Source organism: Populus nigra, chromosome 5 (genome assembly GCF_951802175.1).
Source record: "Populus nigra chromosome 5, ddPopNigr1.1, whole genome shotgun sequence".
Lineage (NCBI taxonomy): Eukaryota > Viridiplantae > Streptophyta > Magnoliopsida > Malpighiales > Salicaceae > Populus > Populus nigra.
The window spans coordinates 15,033,831-15,059,988 of record NC_084856.1 but is presented as its reverse complement, the minus strand read 5'-3'; the positions used below and the strand labels follow the sequence as shown (position 1 = coordinate 15,059,988).

Sequence of the window (26,158 nt, the reverse complement as noted above, 5' to 3'; positions counted from 1 at the left end):
TCCTACGATCAGTTTCGCACTAGTTTCCTTCAGTCATTTTATTGGTATCAACACATCCATGTGAACACCTTTTTTCATAATGCATTCATTGTCCAAGTATATTACTATTTATTTTCATAATACCATTTTATATCCACTTTGTTTAATTACCATGATATAAATACAATGCAACTACATGTAGTTCTGCACAAACCAAACATGTAGTTCTGCACAAACTAAAAAGAGATCATAAAATTCAAGATAGTCAAAAACATAAAACAAGCACTATTCCACAACAATAAAAGTTATTATTCATTCAATATCAAAATTTCATGCATTTTAACATTTAATACTTTCATCAATCCTTACTTAGCTTGATTTTTAATATCCATAAATTTCGTTAACTAATCTCAATGTCTAAGTGTCTATATTTTTTGTCGATGAATTTCAATATCCAAAGATATACTTTTCATCATTATTTTTTAATGTTCAAAGACATAACTTTTCATCACTAATTTTTCAATGTTAAAAAATCCTATCATTATATTAAACACATGGTAAATATTTGAAACAAACCCTTAAATACTTGAAATATGAACATACTCATCCTTACAAATCCATATTAATAATAACTCAAACACGCAAGAACTCATTTACAATCATCGCAATCAACTTAATCAATCAATCAATATCATCACAACCAAATTTTTCATATTAAAAAAATTCCAAGGTTTAGAATTTCCTTTAAGTTCCAACTTGCATTTAGTATACCATTTCAGGTTCCTTACTATCTGAAACCATCCAACATGTATTTTTTTTTTTATTATACTAACCTGTCAACTCAACACTCAATATACATAACTATTAAATTATAAGCTCCTTGATTACTTTTCAAGCATGCAACATCAATTAAAAACACTAATGTTTATACAATATCACTACTTTTCATACTTTTCTTTCACATACAATTAACAAACATAATTCAATGCTCAAGCATTGAAATCACAACCATGGATTTGTTTTTATGAGGAGAACTCAAATTGTGGTTGTTTTTGTCTTCAATGGTATATAAAATAGTAGATTAGGGCTCAACAAAGTTTTTATTTGATTTCGAGTTCTTATTCCAAGTTAAATGTGTTTTGTAGTTATAAATAGAGTTTTATAGGTCAATATGATTTTTTTTTTCTCATGTTTCTGGGTTTAAAAATGGGAAATTAGATTTTTAATGCTTAAAAACTTGGATTTTGATTTTTTAGTTCCCAGAGTGAACTTCAATAATTGAAAAATGTTGCATGCAAAAAAACTCGTTGACTGTTCCATTTAAAAAATACGCCATCCACTTTTTTTAAAAAGAAATGTAAGTCTATCATTCTAGGTCCAAACACACTTGGAATTTTTTATTTTAGGCTAGACATGCTATTCCATTATTTCATCTTAGGCACATATAATCTCTTTTTAAAAAATGGTCTTTAATTTTTTTTATTTTATACTAATATTTTCTTTAAATAAATTTATTATAAATTTATTTGAATAATTATTCTATTATTCCATGATTTTTAAATAATATTAGGGATTTTTATGATAATATTAACAATTAGTTTTTAAATAATTATATATGAATTAATGTTTAGAGTGTTTTAAGAATTTTGCTCATTTTGTTATTTTAAAGGTCTTATATATTTTTTCTTAAATTTTTAATTTTTAATTTTTTAATACACTTATTTTAAAATTATTGATTCATGATTTTTTTATTTTATTAATTTTTTTAAGAGTATTATAATTTTATTTAAAAAATACTCTAAACATCAACTTCGACTTCAATATTTAATTAGCATTAATCATATTTTTTATTATTTTTTAATTGATATATATTTTTAATTTATTATATTAAATACATTTAATGATACTAGAAACCATAATCATAAGGCTTCTTCTCTTGTATAACTTAAGATCATATTGAAAACGTAGCACGGGTGCATTAACAATAAATTCATCAAAGTCATCCCTTGAATCGAACGACATGTTGTGCCTATAAATCAATTTCATTATTATATATTCCTAAAGTATATTTTTAATCTTTCTAAATTAAATTCAATTCTAATGAAATTCTATATTTAGAATCCTCTTAAATAATAAAAATTCAAATTCAAATAAAATTTAATAAATAAAAATAAATCATGGTAGGATACTACAAAGAAGAAATTTAATATTAATTTTTTTTTAAAAAGTACTTATTTAGCTTTTTTAAAAATATTTTTGAAGAAATAAAATAAAAATAATAAAATTAATATAAAAAATTAAAATTAATAAAATAAAATAAAATATATAAATCAATTAGATATTGTAATTAAATTTAATTATAGTAAAGAAATGATTATAAATAACTGATAGTGAAATAGTCAGAGACTTCCTTTGAAAATTCCAGGTGTCTAGACGAGGCGTCAACCACTTTCACGAGTCCAAATGTGCAAAAAATGAACCAAACTTCAATGAAATCAATACACTCGAAACCCTAACAATGCCACTGCTAAAATAACAATAATAATGCCAATTAAAGCCGAAGGCAAAGGCAGCAATCTCAAAGTCTTGAGGAAATGGCTAAACTACAGCAGCAGCACAGTAATACTGCTGGGTGGGCTCCTCCTTCAGTGCAAAAACGATGGCTCTTAACACTCTTAATCATGCTTTCCGTCTCAACTCTTATTGCTTTCTTCATAAAATCTGCTTTCGATTCCTGCGATCGCCCCCACCCCCACAACTTCGATGTTGCTGCTTCAAACAAACCGGCCAAAGTTTTTTCGAATTCGATTAAAACGGCGCCGAGTCCGCTTAGTTTCATGAAGTCTAAGCTCGTTCTCTTGGTCTCTCACGAGCTCTCTCTTTCTGGTACTGTCTTTCGTTATATATATCTATATATATATATATGTGATTAATAGTTTTGTTTTGATTAAAGAAAGACAATCATTGTTGTTATTTGCATTAAGTATTAATTAGATTGTCTAGTTAATTTTGCATGCAAGATGCTTGTATTATCATGTATGATGTCCTTAATGATTGTAGAATTTGGAAAGGCAGGTGATTATTATGCTGCTTAAAGGTAAAATATGTGCTCTTTATTACTATCAGGGAATGATTTTACTATTTTGTTAAAGTCGGGTGCATATTGTGAATTCGTGTTTGTGCATCCCTTTTGTCATCTTTCTTGAAGGAACGCAAGTCATCAATTGTAGTTTACTTGATGTTAATTTTATCCTAAGATGGCTAAATTGCTGAGCATTCTAAAGGTGTTTTGAGATGAACGTTGAAATGCCTGGTTTGGTGATTCATGGATGATGTGCATAATGATATACTCTAGAAGATCTTGTGGCAGCATTTTTTTTTTTATTCATTTAGTTACACCATTTAAGCGCGCATGCTTTAAGAGAATGTTTTTAAAATTTTGTTATCATGGCATTGTCGTTTCAGAAATATTGTTTTTGGTTGTCACTGTCTTTTCATATAAAAGTGTATTGAATGAATGATCTGACACGTGCTAATGTCTGAAACAACATTTGTGTCGACAAAGAAGGAATAGTTACATACCGAAACTGTTAAGCTACCTGTAACTGGCTTCCATTATTTTATGTACTTGTATGGTTGTTCTTATGGTTTGGAGAAGTATGTAGTAGGAGGCTTCCCTATATTATGTCAATTCATGAAATTTTCTCGCTGTTCATAATAGGAAGTTATTGTTTAAGATATTCAACTATAAATGGAGGGGTAGCGTGGCTGAAAATTTGTTCCGGTAGGAATTAGGATGTGTCATTCATTTGGTTTTTTCTGTTATTCTTGTGCAAATGTATAGCATGTATTCCTGGCAAGTGTTAACAACCAGATAACCAGATAACGTTCATTTTTCCAACCGAGGAGCTGCTTTCACTTGCTTTACTTCCATGAACCTGTGTATCCTATATAGCAGATTAAAATTTAGAAAGCATGCACTGTGATTTCTTAAATGTTCAATGCATAAAATCTCATCTATCCCATCAATTTTCTCTATGATTTTCATGTTGATTCATAAGTATCATATCCTCTGTTTTTTGTCCTTTCCGTGATTTTGAGCTAACTTGCTCGTGTGTTTTATTTTTCCAGGTGGACCATTGTTACTGATGGAACTAGCATTTCTATTAAGAAGTGTTGGCACTGAAGTTTTTTGGATTACTATCCAGAAACCATCAGAAACTGATGAGGTTGTATACAGTTTGGAGCAAAAGATGTTGGTCCGAGGAGTGCAGGTAATTACTGTTCTAGCTCCTGAAGTTGTCTAGCAGATGATGTTGTTCCAATTTTTAAGTGATTTTAAGTTAAATATTAAGTCGGGCATGTGTCAACCTTTTATCTTAATTGGAATACAGAATTGAATCTGGCCTTGTTTCACTACTGCACGGCCATCATATATATATATTTCATTATGTTGCCCCTTAATAAAAAGTTGGAGTTGGCTTTTGACTGTTCATGAAGCTAGTCCTCAGCTATTATATGCATACAGGTTCTCTCTGCAAAGGGTCAAGAAGCTATAGATACAGCTTTTAAGGCTGATCTGGTTGTCTTGAACACTGCGGTTGCTGGTAAATGGCTGGATGCTGTTCTCAAGGAGAATGTTCCTCGTGTTCTCCCAAAGGTGTTGTGGTGGATCCATGAAATGAGGGGGCATTATTTCAAATTGGATTATGTCAAGCACCTTCCCTTGGTTGGTGGTGCTATGATTGATTCACATGTAACAGCAGAATACTGGAAGAATAGAACTCAAGAGCGTTTGAGGTACTTATAATCTGTTTGTTGATACTGACTTAGTGACTGAAGTACTTGCTTTCTATATGATTATATGTCCTTTCTTGTCTGCCCTGGTATTTAATTTTCTGATAAATGATCTACCATAATGTTGACTATTGAAGGCACAAGTATAGGAATGAATATATCAATTCCTATAAATAATTAATTATTGTGTCCATTCTCAATGAAACCAAGGCATCATAAATACCTTAAATAGCTGAATCTAGCTTTGCTTCTTCTTATGGTGGTTGAGGTGTTGATCGTTTGTCTCTGGCTTGTTTTGACTGGCATCATCATGTTTTATTTTCTTTGCGTAGTTTTCATCTCCAGTTTCGGTTTTGGTTGGGACCTAAATCTGAAACTAAATAACATTTTTCTCTATTGTTTTTGTGTTTCCATAATCTTTTCTTTTTCATATATTTTTTTTCCGTTTCAGTAATTCTTTTTCTTTTTTTTTTTCCTCTTCTGCAGGATTAAAATGCCTGAGACCTATGTGGTTCACCTTGGAAATAGTAAGGAACTCATGGAGGTTGCCGAAGATAGTGTGGCAAAAAGGGTTTTGCGTGAGCATATTCGGGAGTCTCTTGGAGTGCGGGATGAAGATATACTCTTTGCCATTATTAACAGTATGTTTTTCATGCTAATTAGATCATATATTCTCATTTTGACCCTGCATTTTCTTTTCTATTGATGAATTCAGTTCCTTACTTAAAATGAATGACCCGGTTGTGTGTCACCCAGTTGGAAGAAGACATGAAGAATTTTGTTTATTACCTTTTACACTATAACCTTGGGATCTGAATTTATCTTCTTCCCTTAGCTGGTTTTGGATATTGTAGTATGTTTCTACTTCATTGTGCCTTTGAAGTCCACTTCCCTGCCAATCTAATGCACCTCCACACAAAAGAAACATCAGAGCGAGGGAGAGAAAAAAATGTTATATCTGGTTGGATATTAATAACTGGTAAAATATATTGCAGGTGTTTCGCGTGGAAAGGGCCAGGATCTATTTCTACGTTCCTTTTATGAGAGCTTACAAATAATCCAAGTGAAGAAACTAAAGGTGCCATCAATGCATGCAGTAATTGTGGGTAGTGACATGAGTGCTCAGACTAAGTTTGAGACAGAATTACGGAACTATGTGATGCAGAAAAATATTCAAGATCGTGTTCACTTTATAAATAAAACTTTGACCGTAGCTCCTTATCTAGCTGCAATTGATGTTCTTGTTCAGAATTCACAGGTAGTTTCATGATGCCTGAGCATTTTTTTTTCCATGCACTGTAGTTTATTTTAAATATCCAGTTTGGTAGAGTAATTGTTGTTTATTATCTTGTTATAATCATCTTAATTGATTCATGTTTTTTGACATGGTTATCTTCATTGAGACATGGCCTGTGTTCATTTTGCTGATGCTGTGTTCAGTAGGAAATGGCTTTGTCGCATAACATTCAATTATATAAACTGAAAAGACAGGGAAGGAAAAAAGGGGATAGGTTAGGCATAAAAGACGCAACTCTTAGCTGCAAACTCACAATTAATAAACTAGGGCCTCCATCCAGAGTTACATAATAGACGTCGTTCAGTTAATAAACACATGATTAAACAGTAAAATAAAGCAGTTTATTTTCACGAGGTCAAATATAATGGTGCCATAATCTGTCTAGGAAAGTTGTTATTTCATTAGGCAAGTGGTGCATCTTATAAAATGAAGCAAAGAATCCAGTCTTTTAATTTGAAACAATTTTTTGCTGTCATTGAGATGAATCATGGATGCTTATAGAGGCTTCTACTCCTCTGTTGATTTCATTTTCCTAATCCAAGGTTTGTTCAAAGTCTATCTTATTTTATTGCATTGTTATGTATGTTCATCACAATTCCATTTCCTCTTCCAAGCAAACTGGAAGTATAAGAGCTCTTGTGAACTTTTTCTTTCTGCGCATCTGTTTAGGCACGGGGTGAATGCTTTGGGAGGATAACTATTGAAGCAATGGCATTTCAGCTGCCTGTACTGGTGAGGCTTTTTATAGGATCCTGATATTTCTTATAATAAATATGCATGATACTTGAGTTCTCATCACACATGCCATATATTATTAGCTGGTTTTGAGCACAATTGTTGCTTGTTATCTTGTTCATGTCAGGGAACGGCAGCAGGAGGCACCACAGAGATTGTCGTGAATGGAACTACTGGATTATTGCACTCAGTTGGAAAAGAAGGGGTCACTCCCCTTGCCAAGAATATCGTAAAACTCGCCACTCATGTCGAGAGGAGGCTTACAATGGGAAAGAGAGGATATGAAAGGGTCAGGGAGATGTTTTTAGAACATCACATGGCACACAGAATTGCTTCGGTGCTGAAAGAAGTTTTACGGAAGTCAAAGAGCCACCCACATTCGTAACACTTCGAAGATCAGTCCTCCCCGCAGTTTGCTGGAGCATGATACGAGCTGCATTTCTAGGCTGTTCCATCAAAATCTTTACAAAGAGACGGACTTCACTGATGATAGGAAATTGTTAGTTTATAGCCCATATCCATAGCCATAGCCATAGCTTTTCTCTGGTTGGTGTTTTCCTTGCTACCTTTCAAAAGAGCTGTATATTATGTACATAATCGGGTGAATCAAGTCAGTGGCCCGTTTATGCCAGCTGACGTCGTCATTTATCAACGCATATGACTTATCATGTCAACGTTTAAGGTTTTTTCTCTGGCCTCAGTGTTATTGATGAGGATCAGCATTGCGAGGTGCCAAAATCCACGATGAGATCAGCAAAAAGAAATCTCATTCCAGCCAAACTTTATCGGTCACCTGCCTGAGCTGTATCTACACGAGGCGAAGTAAACCTTTAATTTCTTTGAATAGAAGTCAACTAGTTACTTGGCACTGCTTCTCCATGGGTTGGATTATTTTTTTATGCAAAAACAAAATCCTAACCGTGGTAAACGTGATTTTTATTAGTAAGAAAAATTTTGATTATGAATTCAAAACACTAAATACATGGGTTTTTATGTTTCAAGTTATATTTTTTTTAATTAAATATCAAGTCAGTAATCTAAAAAAAAGTTATAGATCAAGATATATGTTAATGTTCTTGTTATGCGAAGAGCTATCAAGGTTTTTTTTCTTTCTTTTATTATTTCACTTTAAATATTAAAATAAAATTTTTTTTTATTAATATTGATCAGATTGGATTAACTTATCTCATTTTCGATTCAGGTTATTGTCTTTACCAAATTTAATAATTGTCATTTGAAATCTATTTTTTATTTAATTAATGATTAACAATCTAAAAAAGAAAAGATGGTTTTAATTAAAATTTAAATAAAAAAAATCTACACAAACTAAAAAGATACATAAAAGAGGTTTTGAACAAAAATAAAAAGGAAAGAAATGAAAAAAATAGAAGTAAAGTATGTTTAAGCTTGGCTTGTGAAGCTTATGCCAATAAAAAAGCTAAGACTTAGTTTTTTTTTTGTTTTTTTTTTATAAAAGACAAATAATATGTCATTTACAAAATTTAATCTTCAATTATTATAATAGTGGTTGACACCCCTAAAATTCTTTTTTTAACTAATTTTTCATCTAGAAACACAGAAAAGCTACTCCAGAAGCATTTAAAAAAATAAATCATTTGTGGTATTAACTTGGAATAAATCAATCTAAAAACACAAAATCATCTTAATTTAAAATAACTTCATGAGATATAATCTATTTTTCAAGTAAGATAAAAGCTAAAAAAACATCTCAATGAAACTTTTCTTATAAACAAGAACATTTTAACACAAAGAATAAATTTTTTTTATAGCTAAAATCTTAACCAACTACTAAATCAAGGATCAAAATGAAAACAAATAAAATCTTGAAACAAAAATTTAATCCTCAAACTAAAAAAAAACTAAAAATGAACTTTGACAAAACCCTAGGTAATATTTAGCTAAAAAGCAGATGGACCAACTTTTGTTATCATAGGGCTGCTTCTTCTTTTTTTCTCCTTTTCTCCTTGTTCAATTTTAGTCCCTTAACCTTCAATCTCATAAAGACAATAAAATCAAGATCTAATTCAATGTTAAGATATTTTGTCAATATTATAATAGTCCCATAAAAAGTAAAGAGGAATAAATTAAAAAGATCAATTCTAAATAAATACAATGTTAAAGAACTAAATGGAGAAAAGAAATTAAGGTGTTTTGTTAATGTTAATTTGCAAGTGTCAAAGGAGACACTTTCAGCTTGCGTATAAATGTTTGTTCCATCCAACCAAACCAAGGAAGTTGTCAGATAAACTCATTTTATGCCAATCAAACTGGAAAAATCAGTTGATGATTAAGAATAGATAAAACAACACAATAATCTTTAGCAGTAGCAGGAAATCTTTTATAATAGAAACTGGATTTCCATGGATAATAAAGGATGTGAACAACCATAACAGAATCTGCTCAATCAGCCATCCTTGGTATGTATACAAAGGATTTGCAAGGAAGACAATGAGGATCAGCTAGCCACTAATCCTACATCATCTCACAGTTCATCAATGGTCATAACAAACTGCCAAGAAAGATTAGCATGATTTAAGCAAGTCCCTTGATTCCATTACGACACTCATGCAGTCTCAAGGCTTGGGTAGTGAAGGCTGTTTATTGACCGGCTTTGCTTGCAGCTTGAAGTTGGGTTTAGTGAACCAAGTAGTGTAAAGAAACTGCTTATGAGGCCCTACATGATTGCAAATGAGCTTAAGCTTCTGCCTCTCTCTCATCCATCTCAACACTATTTTCATATGCCTTTTGCTTGTCAGTCTTCTCAACCCAACTTCCTACCCAGACAATTCATCAAACACCATACCATTAAACAAAGCAACCCATAGAAGCAATCAAAGCAAAGAAGAATCAGGAGAACCCATTTATGGTGAAGATTGAAGGAATTACCTGGACCTTTTCCCAGGTTTCTGCGATAGTGAGAGGACCATGTTCTTTTACGATGTCGAAAATCGCTCTTGTTATCGTCTGGGTTTGCTCTGGTGGTGTTTTGAGCTCTATTGGTTTCATTTTCGGCTTAGGTTTCGTTGAAAAGTACCTAATTGCAGCCCTAAACATGATTTCTTTTTCAAAATTCACGACTCTCAGATGGGCTGCTCACTGGCCGTCATCGTTGCGCGATATGGCGTTTATTTATTCTTTACCCTTCAGGAAATAGCTCTGTTTTCTGATGCGCCAATGGGCCGACTTGTCATTTTTTAGTCACGTTTTCCCCCTAAAAAAATAAAGGAGTTTTTTTTTTTTTTGAAAGCTGTAAAATACGAAAAAAAAGTGGGGAAAATAATACAGGTATAAAGATGGAAGACTAGCTTGTAAGCTTGTAAGTTGTAACTATCTCAGAAGTCAGAACTACAAATTAATCTCCATGAATCCGAACTCCCTCCAAAAAAAAAAAAAAACAGTGTAATGGTCACCCTCTCTCGCAAATTCTCCACGGCCACGTGCGATTCCCTAGCCTGCATTTCCCCCAAGCAATTCCCTCAAAACCCACATAAACCAACTCCTTTCTATCAAATTCAACAACAACAACAACCTAAGCAACTAGAGTCCCAAATTGTTACCACACTTGATGGCTGCAAAAACCTCACTCAAATCAAACAAGTTCATGCCCGCATCCTCCTTAATGGCCTTGACCAATCCTGCTATGTCCTTGCAAAACTTATCCGCACGCTCACAAAACTTAACATCCCTGTGGACCCATATCCGCTGTCCATTTTTAACCGGGTCAAGTACCCAAATCCATTCCTTTACAATGCTCTAATAAGAGGTTATTTGATTGAGGAAAGGTTAAATGAATCAACTGAGTTTTATAGTTTGATGAGAAAAGAAGGTGTTGTGCCTGTTTCTTTCACATTTACTGCTCTTTTTAAGGCTTGTGGTGCTAAAATGGATGTGGGTTTGGGGCGGCAAATTCATGGGCAGACGATTTTGGTTGGGGGATTTGGTGAGGATTTGCATGTTGGGAATTCTATGATTGATATGTATATAAAATGTGGGTTTTTGGAGAGTGGGCGAAAAGTGTTTGATGAAATGCCCAATAGGGATGTGATTTCTTGGACGGAGTTGATTTCTGCTTATGCGAAGAGTGGGAACATGGAGAGTGCAGGGGAGTTGTTTGATGGATTGCCAGTGAAGGATATGGTGGCTTGGACAGTGATGGTTTCGGGTTTTGCACAAAATGCTAAACCAAGAGAGGCAATAATGTTTTTCGAGAAAATGCAGGAATTTGGTGTTGAAACTGATGAGATTACTTTGATTGGTGTTATTTCAGCTTGTGCTCAATTGGGCGCTGCTAAGTATGCTGATTGGATTCGTGATGTTGCAGAGAAATCTGATTTTGGTGGTAAGCATAGTGTTGTTGTGGGGTCAGCTTTGATTGATATGTATTCAAAGTGTGGGAGTGTTGGAGATGCGTATAGAGTTTTTCAGGGCATGAAGGAGAGGAATGTGTATTCTTATAGTTCAATGATTTTGGGGTTTGCAATGCATGGTCGTGCACATGATGCAATGAAATTGTTTGATGAGATGGTGAAAACAGAGATAAAACCAAACAGGGTTACTTTTATTGGGGTGCTTACAGCCTGCAGTCATGCAGGAATGGTAGAACAAGGTTGGCAGATATTTGAGTTGATGGAAAAATGTTATGGTATTAAACCATCTGCTGATCATTACACTTGTATGGTGGATCTGCTTGGACGAGCTGGGCGCTTGCAAGAAGCACATGAGCTTGTTAAAACAATGCCAATAGAGCCTCATGGAGGAGTGTGGGGAGCATTGCTTGGAGCTTGTCGTATCCATAAAAGCCCTGACATTGCTGCAATTGCTGCTAACCATCTGTTTGAGCTTGAACCCTATTGCATTGGAAACTACATTTTGCTTGCTAACATATATGCATCGTGTGGAAGATGGAATGATGTCTCTACTGTTAGGAAATTGATGAGAACAAGAGGTCTAAGAAAGAACCCTGCATTTAGCTGGATAGAATCAGAGAAAGGAATGGTTCATGAGTTCTTTTCAGGGGATATGACTCATCCAAGGTCTGGCGAGATTAAACAAGCACTGGAGGATCTTCTTGATAGGTTGGAGGCTAAAGGATACCAACCACACTTGAGTTCTGTGTCTTATGATGTGAATGATGAAGATAAGAGACGTATACTAATGACTCACAGTGAGAAGCTTGCTCTGGCATTTGGGTTGATCAGTACAATTCCTGGTTCCAAAATAAGGATAGTGAAAAACCTTAGGATATGTGAGGATTGCCACTCAGTTATATGTGGTGCATCGCAGATCACAGGGAGGGAGATCATTGTGAGGGATATCATGAGATTTCACCATTTTCATGATGGGATATGCTCATGTGGTAATTTCTGGTGATTGAATGGAAGATTTGAGTGTTGTCTGGGATGGTGCATCGGAAGTTGGAAGCCGAGAACCCCTCTATTCACATGGAGGGTTGGTTGTGGACTGATCTTGTGCAATTGCTACACAGACACTCGAGCTAATGAAATCTTCTATCCATGAAAAAGCCAGGATTCTATTTCCATTAGTTCTGAACCTGCTCCTTTGAATCATCTGTTGTTGTAGACAACCGCTGCAGTAAATAGAATGGAAAGGTTTTCAAATCGTGCCTGCAAGGTAAAAACTATTGAACACAACAGCTATCAATAGAACTCGTTCACATGAATAGCAAAGATGCATATGCATACTAAATAATTTACTCACATGCCAAGATAATTCTTTGATGCTGAGGCAACTAGCACTCGACTTCATAGTCGCCATTACCCATTATAGGTCTATAGGAGAATACAGACATGGATGTGGAAAGAGTTGTTTCCGAGGAGAAAATGCCCAGGTATCTAAAAGGAAAAATTACTGTAATATTGGTATAGTTTAGTCGAAATTGTATAGTTTAGTCGAAAATTACTCTAGCTTAGAATAGTTTAATTGAAATTGTAATTGTTTATCGAGTTTTTAAAAATTATAATTTAGTTGAAATTATAATTATTTATTGAGTTTTGAATTTGCATTGGCTCAACCTAAAATCTCAAATTGAATAAAATGATCTAAGCACCGTTATATATATATATATATATATATATATATATTCTAACCGTCATTTTTCATCTCTTTCTCTTTGACAATAACAAGCAATCGTGTTTGCCAGTGTGATAATAATTGTTTTTTAAATAATTTTTTATATCGAAATCATGTCAATGATGTTTTTTTTATTTTTAAAAAATTATTTTTGATATCAACACATTAAAACGATCCAAAACTTACAAATTATATTAAATTTTAGTAAAAAAAATTAAATATTTTTTCATGTCGCTGCCGCCGCCTCCTCCTCCTCCTCCTTATTATTATTATTATTATTATTATTATTATTATTACTACTACTATTACTACTACTATTACATACTATGATCTATGCAACTCCATCTCTTTTTTTTTTTTATGTGGGTTATGTGGTTTTACTGGGTGTAAGGAAAAAAACCTCATGATTTAAGTTATAGACTCGATTGAGTTAGATAAAATGATTTTTATTTCAACTAAATAATAAAAAAAATAGACATCAATAATAAATGTATCAAATAATAATAAAAATAAAAAATCAAAATAACCTGAAAAAAAAAAATTTCTGTTTTAAAAAAAACAATACAATTAAATTCTCAAATAATTAAACATTAAGGGGTAAAATTATATAAAAAAATATAAAAAAAACCCAGTTGAGTCCATTTAAGTTAGGGTGACAATGCGACATCTGGTCTTAATTTACTACTGGAATCAAAAAGTGATGCGTGATGGCTAATTTATTCATAGAAGCTTATGTTTTTTTTGTTGTTCTTTCTTTTCTTTTTTCTTTTTGGTCAAGGCCATGGGCTTTAGGCTAAAGCTTCAATATGCTGGATGGCCTGCATCATGCTAGGTCTTCCACTCAAATCTTTTCTATCATATTAGAATCCAGCCTGAAAAATCTTAAACATGTCCAACTTAGTGGTGATTCACTGTACGTCTGTACCTTGATTTTGTATTTTGTTTAATGATTGATGACTATAGTCTCAAAGAATAACATTTTTGTGGGGTTGTTTTTATTTGAGAATTTTGTTGATGCAACCAACAATTCCATCTTGAGCAGTATCATCATTTCGAAACACAGGCATAATGTGATATGGCTTGAGACATCATAATTTTTTCCCTGGTTTTTTTCTTACCAGTCCCGCAACTTACTTTTGTCAGGCTTCAGTCGCATACAAATAAGGCAGTCACACTGATTCTGTACCTGGTCTTGCTTGGAAGAAGCATTTCAGGTTTGGGGTTCCTTTACCATTCAGTTCTGTTCTATCTGATTGAGCTCCCGCTCCCTGGTAGCTAATAAATTTTGAAATAGATACAGGAACATCCTTGCCAGTGCTAGTGCTGACAAACAAGTCAAAATTTGGGATGTGCATGCTGGAAAATGTGATATTACCATGGAGCACCATACAGAAAAGGTAAGAATAGAGTACTCTTACATTATTCTTTTCATATAATTTGAACGGTGTATCGTTCCAGATTAATTTGTTATTTAGGTACTCATTATTCATTAAGATATTATTAGTGAAATTGTATGCCCCTATACGCCACAAGAAATGCTGTTGAACCATGCAAAGGTCAACGTTCAAGTGATTTTGTTAGCGAAAAATAATGGAAAAAAGTGAACAATACTGGAATTGTTTCCTTCATATTCATGGAGAAAGGAAATTCAAACAATGAAAAGGAAAACAAGTTCCTCCTTTTTATCCGACTTTCATATAATATGTCAGTGCATGTCTTTATGAAACAATTTAGCCTTCCAAGATTTGTTTGCAATGAGATTATAAGAGCAGTGGAATATGTTCAGCACTAATTCACAGCAGATTTTTGTGCCAGCTGATGTAATGATGCACACTTTACTAGATTGTAGTTCTAGTAAAATTCACTGGATGGACAAATTGTGATATATACTTCTATTATTAGGACGTTGTTATGGGTTACAATTTTCTTTTTTCGTACCAATGCTGGCAGCAGGTCCAAGCAGTTGCATGGAATCATCATGAGCCACAAGTTCTTAGTGGATATTTTGACCGTTCAGTAGTCATGGTAATGGAAAGCTTGCTTTCTTTGCTGTCAATAGATTTGGATTGTCACTATACCTCAGCGCAAGGCTTTTCTTTTCTAGACCACTGCCATATGATAGTTTCTTTCCGTTGCTTTGGAGAAGTACAGTCTTGATGTTATTAACCCTACTCTTTGCTGAAGGATGGAAGGGCCCCTTCAGATCCTGGTTTCAAGTGGTCGGTCACAGCTGATGTTGAAAGCTTGGCATGGGATCCGCACGATAAGCATTTATTTGTGGTGTGTGCTTCATCCTTCTTTTTATGACTGTCCTTACGATTTTGAGTTCCTTTCATTTCTTCTTCATAAGAAAAACAGGGGGAACATTGTTTCCATTGTTTACATAGATTATAGGTATATTTAGTGTTTGGTTTTGTGAGGCACTGAAATGTGCTCTAAAATGCTGAGATATCCTTGCAGGTGAGTCTTGAAGATGGTACAGTTCAAGACTTCAAGGTTTTGACATCCGTGCTGCCAAGTCTGAATCAGGTTCTGATCTGAAGCCAAGTTTTACTCCGTGCATACGACAAAGCTGTTTGCAAGATCTCTTATAATCTTTCAGCACCTAATGTACTATCTTCGTCTTCATGTTTCTAATACTCGGTTCTAGTTAGATGTTTAGATTATCAACTTGACTTTGTTCTTGTCATGTTTGACAGCTTCTTGCTACTGGATCAACAGATAAAATGGTGAAGTCATTTGTTCCTTTTTTGGTCCTTCCTGTAAAGCAGAGGTTAACAATGGTTCTTATAGTTCCATTCTCTGTCGAATATTTCTGCATGTAAAACTCTGGGATTTGTCCAACAACCAACCCGCATGTGTAAAATCCAAGAATCCTAAAGCAGTATGTGATCATAATTTTCCAGACCTTATGCAATTAAAAAGAAAAATCAAACTTGTTTTTAGATATTAATGAGTTGGATCATTACAATCTTCTGAATGTTTTCAGGGAGCTGTCTTTTCCATGTCCTTCTCAGAGGATGACCTTTCTTCTCACTATGGGAGGCTCCAGGGCAAATTCTAAGTGAGTTTTATATTTTATTTTAGTGCATAACTGGTATTAGGAAGTATGGTAGAATTTATCCTGATTAATGTCACTGAAAATTATCAGCTATGAGATACGTTGTCTGAGGCCAAAGGTTGCTAGAAGATTTGGAACCACAAGACCCTGAAATCACCATTAGACTCCATTGATTAAGAAGGCAAAAGATGCTATGCTCGTTATAAAATTTGCGAGCTACAGCAAGCAACACCAGCCTGTTATGAGCTAGATAGATATGGAAGGTGGAAGACCATGGCTGCTTCTCTATGGCAGGCATGTGTATTTATCTAGACGTAAAGAGCTTGTGTATTTGTACGGGAATGAGTGGCATCTGCTAGGGAAGAGGTAATCTCATAGCTTTTTTCAATTTTGCGAGGTGGCAGATGACGAGGTTTGGTTTCTTGTTTATTTATTTATGCTCCTCTCTGGAATTATGATATGTAATTGTAACGATAAGAGCAATGTTAATTCATGCATGAGTGGGAATCTTAAGGAATGAAAGCAAAACAAAAGCAAGAATTGACAAAATAGTTCCCAAGGATGTCTTGTTCTTGAAGAAAGTCTTTTGACTTCTTGGCTAAATTAATGTCATCTTTTACAGAATTTCTATGCTTGCTAGATGTCATGCTCGCGTGATGCTGCTGTGCTGCTGGCTTATAGTGTACTTGTGTGTTGTCATAGATTTATATATATAAAAAAATTATATAGAGAAAAATTATTATAATTCATAATATTTTTAAGGAAAAAACTACAAAGTTAAATTCTTAACCAGTTTAATATTTTAAAAAATAAAAGTAACAAAAAAAATTTTAGAAAAAAATTATAACAAAAAAAAATAAAAAGAAAAAAAACATGTAGGGAAACACTGTATCAATCTATAATGTTTCATAAGAAAATCTACAGTTGTAATTCTTAACCACGTCAATATTAAAAATAATAAAATCAATAAAGATATTTTTAAAAAAAATCATAACAAAAAAAATCATGTGGGGGAACACTGTAGCAATCCACAATGTTTTAAAGAAAAAACTACGAAGCTAAATTCTCAATCAGCTCATTATGAAAAAAATAAAATCGACAAAGATAATTCTAGAAAAAAAAAACTAAAAGATCATAAAAAATTAAAAAAAAACATGTGAGGAAATACTGTAGCAATCTACAGTGTTTTAAAGAAAAAAACTACAAAACTAAATTTTCAACCGACTCCATATTAAAAAATAAAATCAACAAAAACAATTCTGAAAAAAAACACAAAAAATGAAAAAAAGAAGAAGAAGATAATTTTGGAGAAAAAAGCAAAAAAAATGAAAAAAAATAGAAAAAAAACATGTGGGGAAAGTTAAAGCTAAATTCTCAACCAGCTCAATATTAAGAAAAAAATTCGACAAAGATAATTTTGAAAAAAAAAACATGTGGGGAAACACTGTAACAAAACAAAAATTATGTAGGGAAACATTGGAATAATCCACAGTGTTTTAAAGAAAAAAAACTACGAAGCAAAATTTTCAATCAATTAAATATAAAAAAATAAAATTGATAAAGACCATTTTGGAAAAAAAAACCATGTAGAAAAACGTTACAGTAATCCATAATGTTTTAAAGAAAAAAACAATAGAATTAAATTTTCAACTAGTTCAATATTAAAAAAAATCAACAAAGATAATTTTTAAAAAATAAAAAACAAAAAAGAATAAAAAAAATAGAAAAAGAAGAAGAAGACAATCTTCGAAAAAAAAACATGTAAAACTCAAAAAAAAAAAAATTATGAGGAAAGAGAAACAAGACAGAACAAAAAAAATAAAAATAAATAAATAACCAAACAAAACAAAAAAAAATAAAAAAAATATTATGTGGAGAAAGCTACGTCCTTTCCCCGCACGTTTTAAAATATTAGTTAATACATGAAATAATACAGTTTTAACCTGTTGTGATTCATATTAAGAAACATGATATTTATTTAATATTATATTTTTCAATCATGATTTTGTTATACTTTGTGGGCTTTGTTATTTTACAAAATAAAATAAAATTTAAATGCGAATAACATAAAATAGCCGGAAGGGGGGGCGGATGCCGTGTTCCATTACAAAAGAAGCCCGAGTGGAAGCGGTTTGGTGGTGGTAGAAGGTATATTCCTGCACTTTATTATCTGAAATATGGTTTAAACTCCAAGATTACAGCTAATCAGAACCTTATGAAGAGGGAGATATGGTAATTTCCATTCAGTTCCCTCTAGCTTATCTGAAAAGGAAGGGAAGGTTCTTGCCCATTTCCTCTTCTTCTCATTATTCAAGGGTGAATGAGGTCACCATAAGATGTCAACACTGCTTTTGCATCTTCAGTAAATTACCCCTTTTCCATGAGCGTTTTCTGTTTTGTTCCTTTCCTAGCACATTCTATGAGGTTTCTCCAAACGAAGCACAGCTGTGCTCACTCCCCTAGCTGTACCCCAGGTATTTTAGTCAACAAACATGTCAGACTCTGATTATCATGAAAAAGAAGCACCCATCTTTTCACGCGTTTACAAACCAAAGAAATTCGAGCTAATTTTCGTGGACACTTCCAAAATCCAAACAATAATTACATGCCCTGTTTGGTCTATGAATAACCTTACTCATTTTCCATATAAGTGACGAGGCTTCACCTACTCTCTGCACTCACTCTCCTCCATCGTTCTTTGCTTGCTTTTCGAAATCCGAAATGGCGTCTCTCTTGAAGGAATTGCCCTCCATGAGCACAATCCTCTCTATTTACGCATCCATATCTGGTTTATCCATGCTAATCCGCACCATATTGAATGAAATGATTCCAGGGGGTATGCGTGACTTGATAGCTAAAAGCTTTTCAGATTTCTTTGCTACCTACTTCTCCTCAGACTTCACCTTCATCATTGAAGACCGATGGCAAGCTGTGGAGAATGAAACCTTTCGAGCTGTTGAGGTCTATCTTCCAACCAAAGTTGGCCCTTCCACTAAAAGCCTTCTCATAGGCACCAATGATACCAACAACATCTTTGCCCCACCTAAACCAGGGATTCCTGTTGATGTTAAAGTTGTTGATTTTTTCCAAGGTATGCGTTTTGAATGGACTCTCTGTGAGAAAGAAGCAAAGAAGTATTACCATCGCCAAAAAAAATTCTTCGAATTGAAATGCAAGAGTAATTATAGAGAACAGGTCATGCAAAGCTACTTGCCATACATTAGCAAGACTGCAGCTGCAATCTTGAACAACAGAGAGACCCTCAATATCTATACTTATGATAATGAGGATTCTACGTGGGAATCTACTGTGTTCAAGCATCCAGCTACCTTTGACACTCTGGCAATGGACCCTGACCTGAAGAAGTTCATAATTGAAGATCTCGACTTGTTTGTGCAAAGAAAGGACTACTTTCAGAGTGTTGGTAGAGCTTGGAAAAGAGGGTACCTTCTCTACGGTCCACCAGGGACCGGAAAATCCACCCTCGTCGCTGCCATTGCAAACCATCTTAGATTCAACATCTATGATCTTCAGCTTCAAGGTGTAAGAAACGACGCTCAACTGAGAAGGATACTTACCTCCACCACCAATCGTTCCATTCTTCTCATTGAGGACATTGATTGCAGTACAAAATCTTCACGTTCTCGCGATCGAAATAAGAATCCAAAAGAAGATCATGATGATGATGATGATGATGATGAGGGGGGTGATCAACTTGATAATAAGCTTTCTTTTGATCCTGGGGTAAGTGAGTCCTGAAAGAATTAATGTCCTCTGTTTATTTTATTCGGAACTCAACTGCAATCTTTACTGATTAGACTTCGTAAATAACATCATGTTATGCTTATGTAAAGTCACCAAAAATGATTTTTTTTTTTAAAAAAAAGAAAACTAGAATAGATTTGGAAGGAAAACATTCATTAATCAAGGCGATGCCTTATTGTCTCCTAGTTTTCCAATTCCATATTTCATATTTCTCTTTAAATCTTCTCACAGGTGACCTTATCTGGTTTGTTGAACTTCATTGATGGGCTATGGTCAAGCTGCGGGGATGAAAGAATAATCATTTTCACGACAAATTACAAAGAGAAGTTGGACCCAGCATTGTTGCGCCCGGGACGAATGGATGTTCATATTTACATGGGCCATTGTACTCCTGCAGCATTCAGGAAGCTTGCCTTTACATATCTTGGAATTAAAGAGCATGTCCTTTTCAAATGCATAGAAGATCTCATTCAGAGTCCTGTTATTACCCCAGCAGAAGTCGCACAACATCTTATGAAACGTGACGAGCCTCAAGTTGCTCTTCAAAGTCTCATCGAGTTTATCAGTATGAAGGAAGCTGAAATGGTAGAGAAAAATGAGGCTAAAAAGGATGAGCAAGAGGTTATAAAAGAAGAAGTTGAGAAACAGGACGAGAAGCAATCGAAGATTCTAACAACGTCTGCTTACCTGACTTAGGTGGATTGCTGGCTTCCATAGGTCGTGATCTCTCACTACCTATTACTTCCATAGCTTTTGTTGTGATTGGAGACGTGTTAAAGGGTTTTTCATGTTAAATTTAGTAAAAATAATCTATTCAATTAATCTACTAAATGGTAATAAATTGATTTCTCTCGATTTCTCTCGTTTGTATACATTACCCGGGTTTCATATTTCAATTCTTCCTCTTGCTTATATTTAACTCCATTAAAATTATTTGTTTTTATTGATAAATTTGTGTTTTTTAAAATGTTTTTTATTTATTAAATTGATTTTTTATATATTTTTCATTAGTTTTAATTTGCCGATATAAAAAAAAAAATAAAAAATATTTTTTAATAAATTACAATTTAAAAAATATTTTTTAAAAAAATATTACACTACATTACCAAACATACATTAACAAAATTAATAACATGACCTTTTTATTTTATAATTGATTTTTTCAAAAAGCATTAATCAAGTTTCATCAAGATTGGATTAATTAGGAATTGATCTTCATATTTTATTTTGATTTGTTTTTTATGTGGTTATCATAATTTCATGATCTAAGTTATAGATTTGACAGGTTAACCCAAGTCGATTCAATATGTTGTCGTCTCAAAATTTAATAAAGAATGTTATCCAATATGTTGTCATATCAATATTTTACAAAATATCATCCAATATACATCATTTATTGAGTTTAATATTAATTGTTTTTTTATCACGAAAAAATGTTAACAATGCTTGAACATTTGTTTTATGTCAAAAATAATTTGTTCTAGTAAAATTACTAAACTATATTTATTGCCAAATGATAATTGAAAATCTTTTCAAATTAAAGCTTTTGTAATTTTATAAAAAATCATATTAACTAGTTTATTTGTCCTCGCTTCACTGTGGGTCAAATCATTTTAAAAAAAAACACAAAAAAAAACAATAAGAGCATGAGGAATTTTTTTGCAATATTATTAAACTTGTGCAAGAAGATAAATCTTTACATCTCTTAATAGCGAGCTTCCAATTAAATTATATAAGAGCTAACTCGATGTAAATTACTTTATTTAATAGATTTAAATGAAACTTGAATGACTGTTTTTTGTTTTACAAAACTAATGTTGAATAATAAAATCGAGGAATAAACAATAAGGAAAAAAGAGAAGATGTCGAGCCAAGTAAACTTTTCAAAACTGTAATTTTCGTTATTAGATCAGAAATATTATACATGGAAAAGCAATGAGATTCAATTCCCAACAAATTTAACATTGAATGATGAATCGTTATTATTATAACTATCATTATTATTATTATCATCGTTATTATTATTACTGTTAAAATTATTGTTATATTTATTGTTATTACTACTACTACTAATATTATCATTATTACCTTTCTTATTATTGTTGTTGTTGTTGTTGTTGTTATAACCACCACTACTATTATTATTATAACAAACTATTATTACAATTATTATTATTGTTAATAATATTATTATTAGTATCATTATCATTGTTACAATTATTATCACCACCATCACGGTATCACCACCACCACAACCATTATTATTATTATTACCTTTATCACTAATATCATTATTATTTTAATTATTATTAATATTATTATTACAATTATTACTATTATTACTATTATCACCATAATTATTGATATCATAAACACTACAATCATCATAATAAAATATTATTATTATTATTAGTATTGAAATAACAAAACCCATAAACTTGATTTGAATAATAAAATTAAAAATCATAGAAACTTTGACAAAATAGCAAAGGAAACAAATAAGAAATCAAAAGAAGAAGGACCAAATTGAAATAAATATTATTACTATTGAAAAAAAATAATAAATCTAATTTGAATGATAAAATTAAAAACTATAAAAACTTTGACAAAAGAGCCAAGGAAAAAAATAAAAAATCAAAAGTAGAAGGACCAAATCAAAAGATATCATATACATTAATTAGAATTGAATGACTAAATTAAAAACAAATAAAACATTAACAAAAGAGAAAATAACTGAAATAAAAAATCAAAACTAAGAGGATAGATTCTGAAACACCAACAAAAATCAGGGATAAATTTAGTTTTTTGTAGGTAGAAGAGAGAAATGAAAGGGGAAAAAAGATAAAGGGTCACCGACGATAAACTGATAATTTTTAGATGACACGCGCCACTTGTAAAGGAAGAGAACATGACGAAGAACAAAATGACACAGCAAAAGCATATTTTTTACCGCTAGAAGATGCCACATGCACCGCCCAAAATACGTGGTGTCTTGCATGCGCCAATAGCTTTCTCAACCAGGAAAAATAATAAAATGGTAAATTATGTTATCACCCCTGACAAACCCAACAATTACCGCAAAACCAATATGAAAATATAAATATACCCCTATGACAATGACTTAAAATTTTTAACTCCAAGGTTAAATTTGTAATTTTACTATATATTAAAATGTGAAATGCCCGAAAAGACTCTTAAGCAGAGTTAAATAATTTTTTGCTTTTAAAGATAACAAAGTCATTTAAATGTGTATAAATATGATAAAAAAAACAATAAAATCACTGAACAATTAATAACAAATTGACCAAAAAAAAATACCATTTTACACCTAAAAGGTAACATTCTGATAGTTTTGGAAGGGTAAAATAATCATTTCACTTTTACAATCCATAATAAACAAAGACATATATGCAATAAAAACACCATGCGTTTTAGCTTTTCTTTTAATAGTTATTGCTACTGCAATAAATTTTTAAAAACAAATAAATCTATTTAGGGCTCTGCAAACATCATCACCAGCTCCTCCAATGGCTTATTAACACATTCCTGCCTCTAGTGCACAATAATAATTATGTTGAGGGGAAAATAGGTCTTCAAGGGATGGTTGAGAGCTTCCATAGCCATCATAAAGTCACTCTCACCACCACGAGAGGCGTTCCCCAAGCATAACATCCGAAGAGAAAGTCACCCTATAGTCCATAGAAGGGATTACCCTTGCTTTAACACCGTTATGGCTAGCCTCGAATCCAAACGAACCCGGATCTAAAGAGGTAGAGCCAGAAAGTTTAGTTAGGGGGTCAAATAAAAAAAAACGGAGATCAAAATTTAAATTTTACTATTTTTAGGGCAAAAACTATAAACTGTTTATGGGAAGGCTAGAAAATAAATTGCAAAGGTTGGGGCTCGTCCTAGCCTTTTTTCTCCACCACTACCCAAATATGTGATCTTGAAGCCAACCAAACTGGACTCCTATGATCTTTATAAGGACAAAAAATCAAAATGGTTAGCTTTTTTAGTCCTTTGGTGGGCTGTATATATATTAGATGCTTTTTTTTTAGGTTTTGATTCTAGGTGGTGATGCTTTCGAGAACAACATGACGATGACGATGAAGAAGAAGAAGAAGAAGAAGAACACTACCAGAAAATTGATAAATACAAACGGAAATACTGAGGGAATTACCGTGGAAAAAAAATAAAACAAAGCAAAAAAAAATAATGACGTGTCATTTTGTTGGTAAACTGTGAACACTGTTCATCATGTCAATTACAAAGGAAATCACCGACAGAATTTTTCGTCGGTATTTTCCAGAGAGCTCCAGAACTGTTCACTTTCCACTTGCATTGTTAATTGTTGTTCTTTACGGACAAAATCACCGACGGATTGAAAAGTCGTCGGTGTTATTTGGTGGTTTTCTGAAAAAATTCAATTAATTTAAAATTTTCATTTAAATATTATCGACGGATTGAAAAATTGTCGGTAATTTTTTGGCGGTTTCTGAAAAAAATTTACGAAATTGAAAATTTAAATTAAATATTACCGATGGAATTACCGACGGAATAATTAAAAAATATTAATATTTAATTATCCGTCAGTAAATCTATCGGTAAAGCGTCCTAATAAAAAGTCTAAATGCCCTTATTTCATAAGAGACAGACATGTTTCTTATTATTATTCTTCTTGTTGTTGTTCTTCTACTTCTTCTTCTTCTTCACTATATGTAAAAAACATCATTAAGGTATGTCTTCTTTTTCTTCTTCACTATATGTAAAAAACATCATTTCTTATCTATTTCTTTCTCTTCTTTTCTCTCCTCATCTCCTTCTCTTTTCCTCCATGCTTGAGTATGTCTTCTTCTTCTTTCTTCTTTTATCCTCTTAGTTTTTTTTTAATTAATATGCTTAATGAATTTATTTTTTCTCTCCTTAGCTTCACTTGCAACTACATTAAGGTAAGATTTTTCTTTTTTCATGATTTTTTTCACTATATTTTTTTTTATTTTTAATTTTTTTTGTTCTTAATAATTGTATAAATGTTGTTGTGAGATTTTTTTTTCATATGAGATCAATTTTTAGTAGATTTATTTATAGGATTTTTAAATTTTTAGTAATTGCAACTTCATTTTTTTCATATGAATTTTTTTAGTTGAATTTATTTTTTTATTTTATTTATTTGTTGCAAATTTGTTTGAGTTGATTTTCTTATTCTTTTTTCTAAGCATTTTGAGTATATATTATACAGTGTTAATTTATGTTAATTTAATTATTTTATAACTTTATAAAATAAATTTTTTTAAAATGTTTTTCAATAATTACTGATGGAAATTCCATCGGTAATTCCTATTACCAATGGATTTACCGATGAAAAAAAATTACCGACGAAAGATTCACTGACGGAGCATTTCCATCGGTAATTAATTTACCGACGAAATATGTGTCTTACGCCGATGGAAAAATTCCGTTGGTAAAACTGTTAAATCTTGTAGTGGAAGAAGAAGACATGGGATTTCATTATTTGTTTGTTGGGGAAGTTATTTTAGTTTTTCTTTTAAAAAAAACATTATACATATTAGAGTTGTGATTGTATGAACTATTCATAATTAATCAAAACATTAGATGTAACCAACAAAGTTGATACATACATGTATCGATGCTATAGTAATGGCATCACAATGTCAATGGAGAATTTTTGCAATTCCATGTATGAGCAGCCAATTACATACAAGAGCAAGAAATGAAGACAAAAACAAAGAAGGAAAGAAGAAATAAGCTAGTAGATGAGAAAGCGAGAGTGTGAGGGGATATTTGGGAGTGTAGTAGCGATTACTTTTCAAAAAAAATTTTCGCTCGAAAATATATCAAAATAATATTTTTTTATTTTTTAAAAAAATTAATTTTTTATATTAACATATCAAAACGATCAAAAAAATATAAAAATATAATTTTAAGCAAAAAAAATTCAATTTTTATAGAAACGTCATTTGGAACACAATTCTAAATACCCACTTACTTGTCCTTGTTAGCAGCCTTCTTTCCTTTGCCTTTCTTTTTTATTGAAAAAAAAAAGTGTAGTAATGTCCTCCATACACTTCGATTGTATATATATATGGAATAGAAAAGCATGTTTGAAAAGAACTCATCTAAATCTAAACTAATATTTTGTACAAGCAAGCATGCCAAAATATATATAATGGAGGCATATTGGAGGATGCTTGATGGCATCATCTTTTTGTATATTATATAGCAGCACTCTACTTTGAAGATGGTTGATTTGAAAAGGACTTGTGCATCTTCTGAGAGTTGCTTCCAAGCCTAACTTGTCCCTTTTGAGTTGCTTACCTTCCCCTTCGTACAAAATGTAGTTTGTGGCATCATTATTTTGTCAAAACCTACTTTGTTAATTATAGTGAACTACC

General features: G+C 32.3%; 4 protein-coding genes and 1 pseudogene across 4 annotated transcripts; 4 read left to right on the top strand and 1 right to left on the bottom strand.

Moving 5' to 3' along the window:
* The first annotated feature begins 2,407 nt into the window (after window positions 1-2,407).
* On the top strand, window positions 2,408-7,482 carry LOC133695215 (uncharacterized). The gene is made up of 7 exons (XM_062117107.1): window positions 2,408-2,865; window positions 4,111-4,253; window positions 4,508-4,779; window positions 5,263-5,417; window positions 5,772-6,034; window positions 6,743-6,805; window positions 6,936-7,482. Exons 1-7 carry the CDS (start codon window positions 2,574-2,576, stop codon window positions 7,191-7,193), a joined length of 1,446 nt encoding a protein of 481 aa, XP_061973091.1. The 5' UTR covers window positions 2,408-2,573; the 3' UTR covers window positions 7,194-7,482.
* Window positions 7,483-9,165: 1,683 nt separating this feature from the next.
* LOC133693609 (uncharacterized) lies at window positions 9,166-10,023 on the bottom strand. Its single transcript, XM_062114852.1, has 2 exons — window positions 9,716-10,023; window positions 9,166-9,603 (listed from the first exon to the last, which is right to left on the bottom strand). The coding sequence occupies exons 1-2, from the start codon at window positions 9,881-9,883 to the stop codon at window positions 9,403-9,405; spliced, it is 369 nt and encodes a 122-aa protein (XP_061970836.1). The 5' UTR covers window positions 9,884-10,023; the 3' UTR covers window positions 9,166-9,402.
* A 98-nt stretch (window positions 10,024-10,121) lies between these two features.
* On the top strand, window positions 10,122-12,847 carry LOC133693607 (pentatricopeptide repeat-containing protein At5g44230). Its single transcript, XM_062114851.1, has one exon. It carries the CDS (start codon window positions 10,232-10,234, stop codon window positions 12,197-12,199), a length of 1,968 nt encoding a protein of 655 aa, XP_061970835.1. The 5' UTR covers window positions 10,122-10,231; the 3' UTR covers window positions 12,200-12,847.
* On the top strand, window positions 12,637-16,131 carry LOC133694821 (uncharacterized; annotated as a pseudogene).
* Window positions 16,132-18,602: 2,471 nt separating this feature from the next.
* On the top strand, window positions 18,603-20,600 carry LOC133693522 (AAA-ATPase At1g43910-like). Its single transcript, XM_062114748.1, has 2 exons — window positions 18,603-19,724; window positions 19,977-20,600. The coding sequence occupies exons 1-2, from the start codon at window positions 18,702-18,704 to the stop codon at window positions 20,439-20,441; spliced, it is 1,488 nt and encodes a 495-aa protein (XP_061970732.1). The 5' UTR covers window positions 18,603-18,701; the 3' UTR covers window positions 20,442-20,600.
* Window positions 20,601-26,158: the final 5,558 nt, after the last annotated feature.

What these genes read in the sequence shown, in the direction of transcription:
- LOC133693522 (XM_062114748.1), top strand. Translation starts at nt 18,702, where the DNA reads ATGGCGTCTCTCTTGAAGGAATTGCCCTCCATGAGCACAATCCTCTCT. An exon ending in AGCTTTCTTTTGATCCTGGG is followed by an intron (nt 19,725 to 19,976) that starts GTAAGTGAGTCC and finishes ATCTTCTCACAG; the next exon opens with GTGACCTTATCTGGTTTGTT.
- LOC133693609 (XM_062114852.1), bottom strand. Translation starts at nt 9,883, where the DNA reads ATGTTTAGGGCTGCAATTAGGTACTTTTCAACGAAACCTAAGCCGAAA. An exon ending in AAACCTGGGAAAAGGTCCAG is followed by an intron (nt 9,604 to 9,715) that starts GTAATTCCTTCA and finishes TTGTCTGGGTAG; the next exon opens with GAAGTTGGGTTGAGAAGACT.
- LOC133695215 (XM_062117107.1), top strand. Translation starts at nt 2,574, where the DNA reads ATGGCTAAACTACAGCAGCAGCACAGTAATACTGCTGGGTGGGCTCCT. An exon ending in TGTTGGTCCGAGGAGTGCAG is followed by an intron (nt 4,254 to 4,507) that starts GTAATTACTGTT and finishes ATATGCATACAG; the next exon opens with GTTCTCTCTGCAAAGGGTCA. An exon ending in ACTCTTTGCCATTATTAACA is followed by an intron (nt 5,418 to 5,771) that starts GTATGTTTTTCA and finishes AATATATTGCAG; the next exon opens with GTGTTTCGCGTGGAAAGGGC.
- LOC133693607 (XM_062114851.1), top strand. Translation starts at nt 10,232, where the DNA reads ATGGTCACCCTCTCTCGCAAATTCTCCACGGCCACGTGCGATTCCCTA.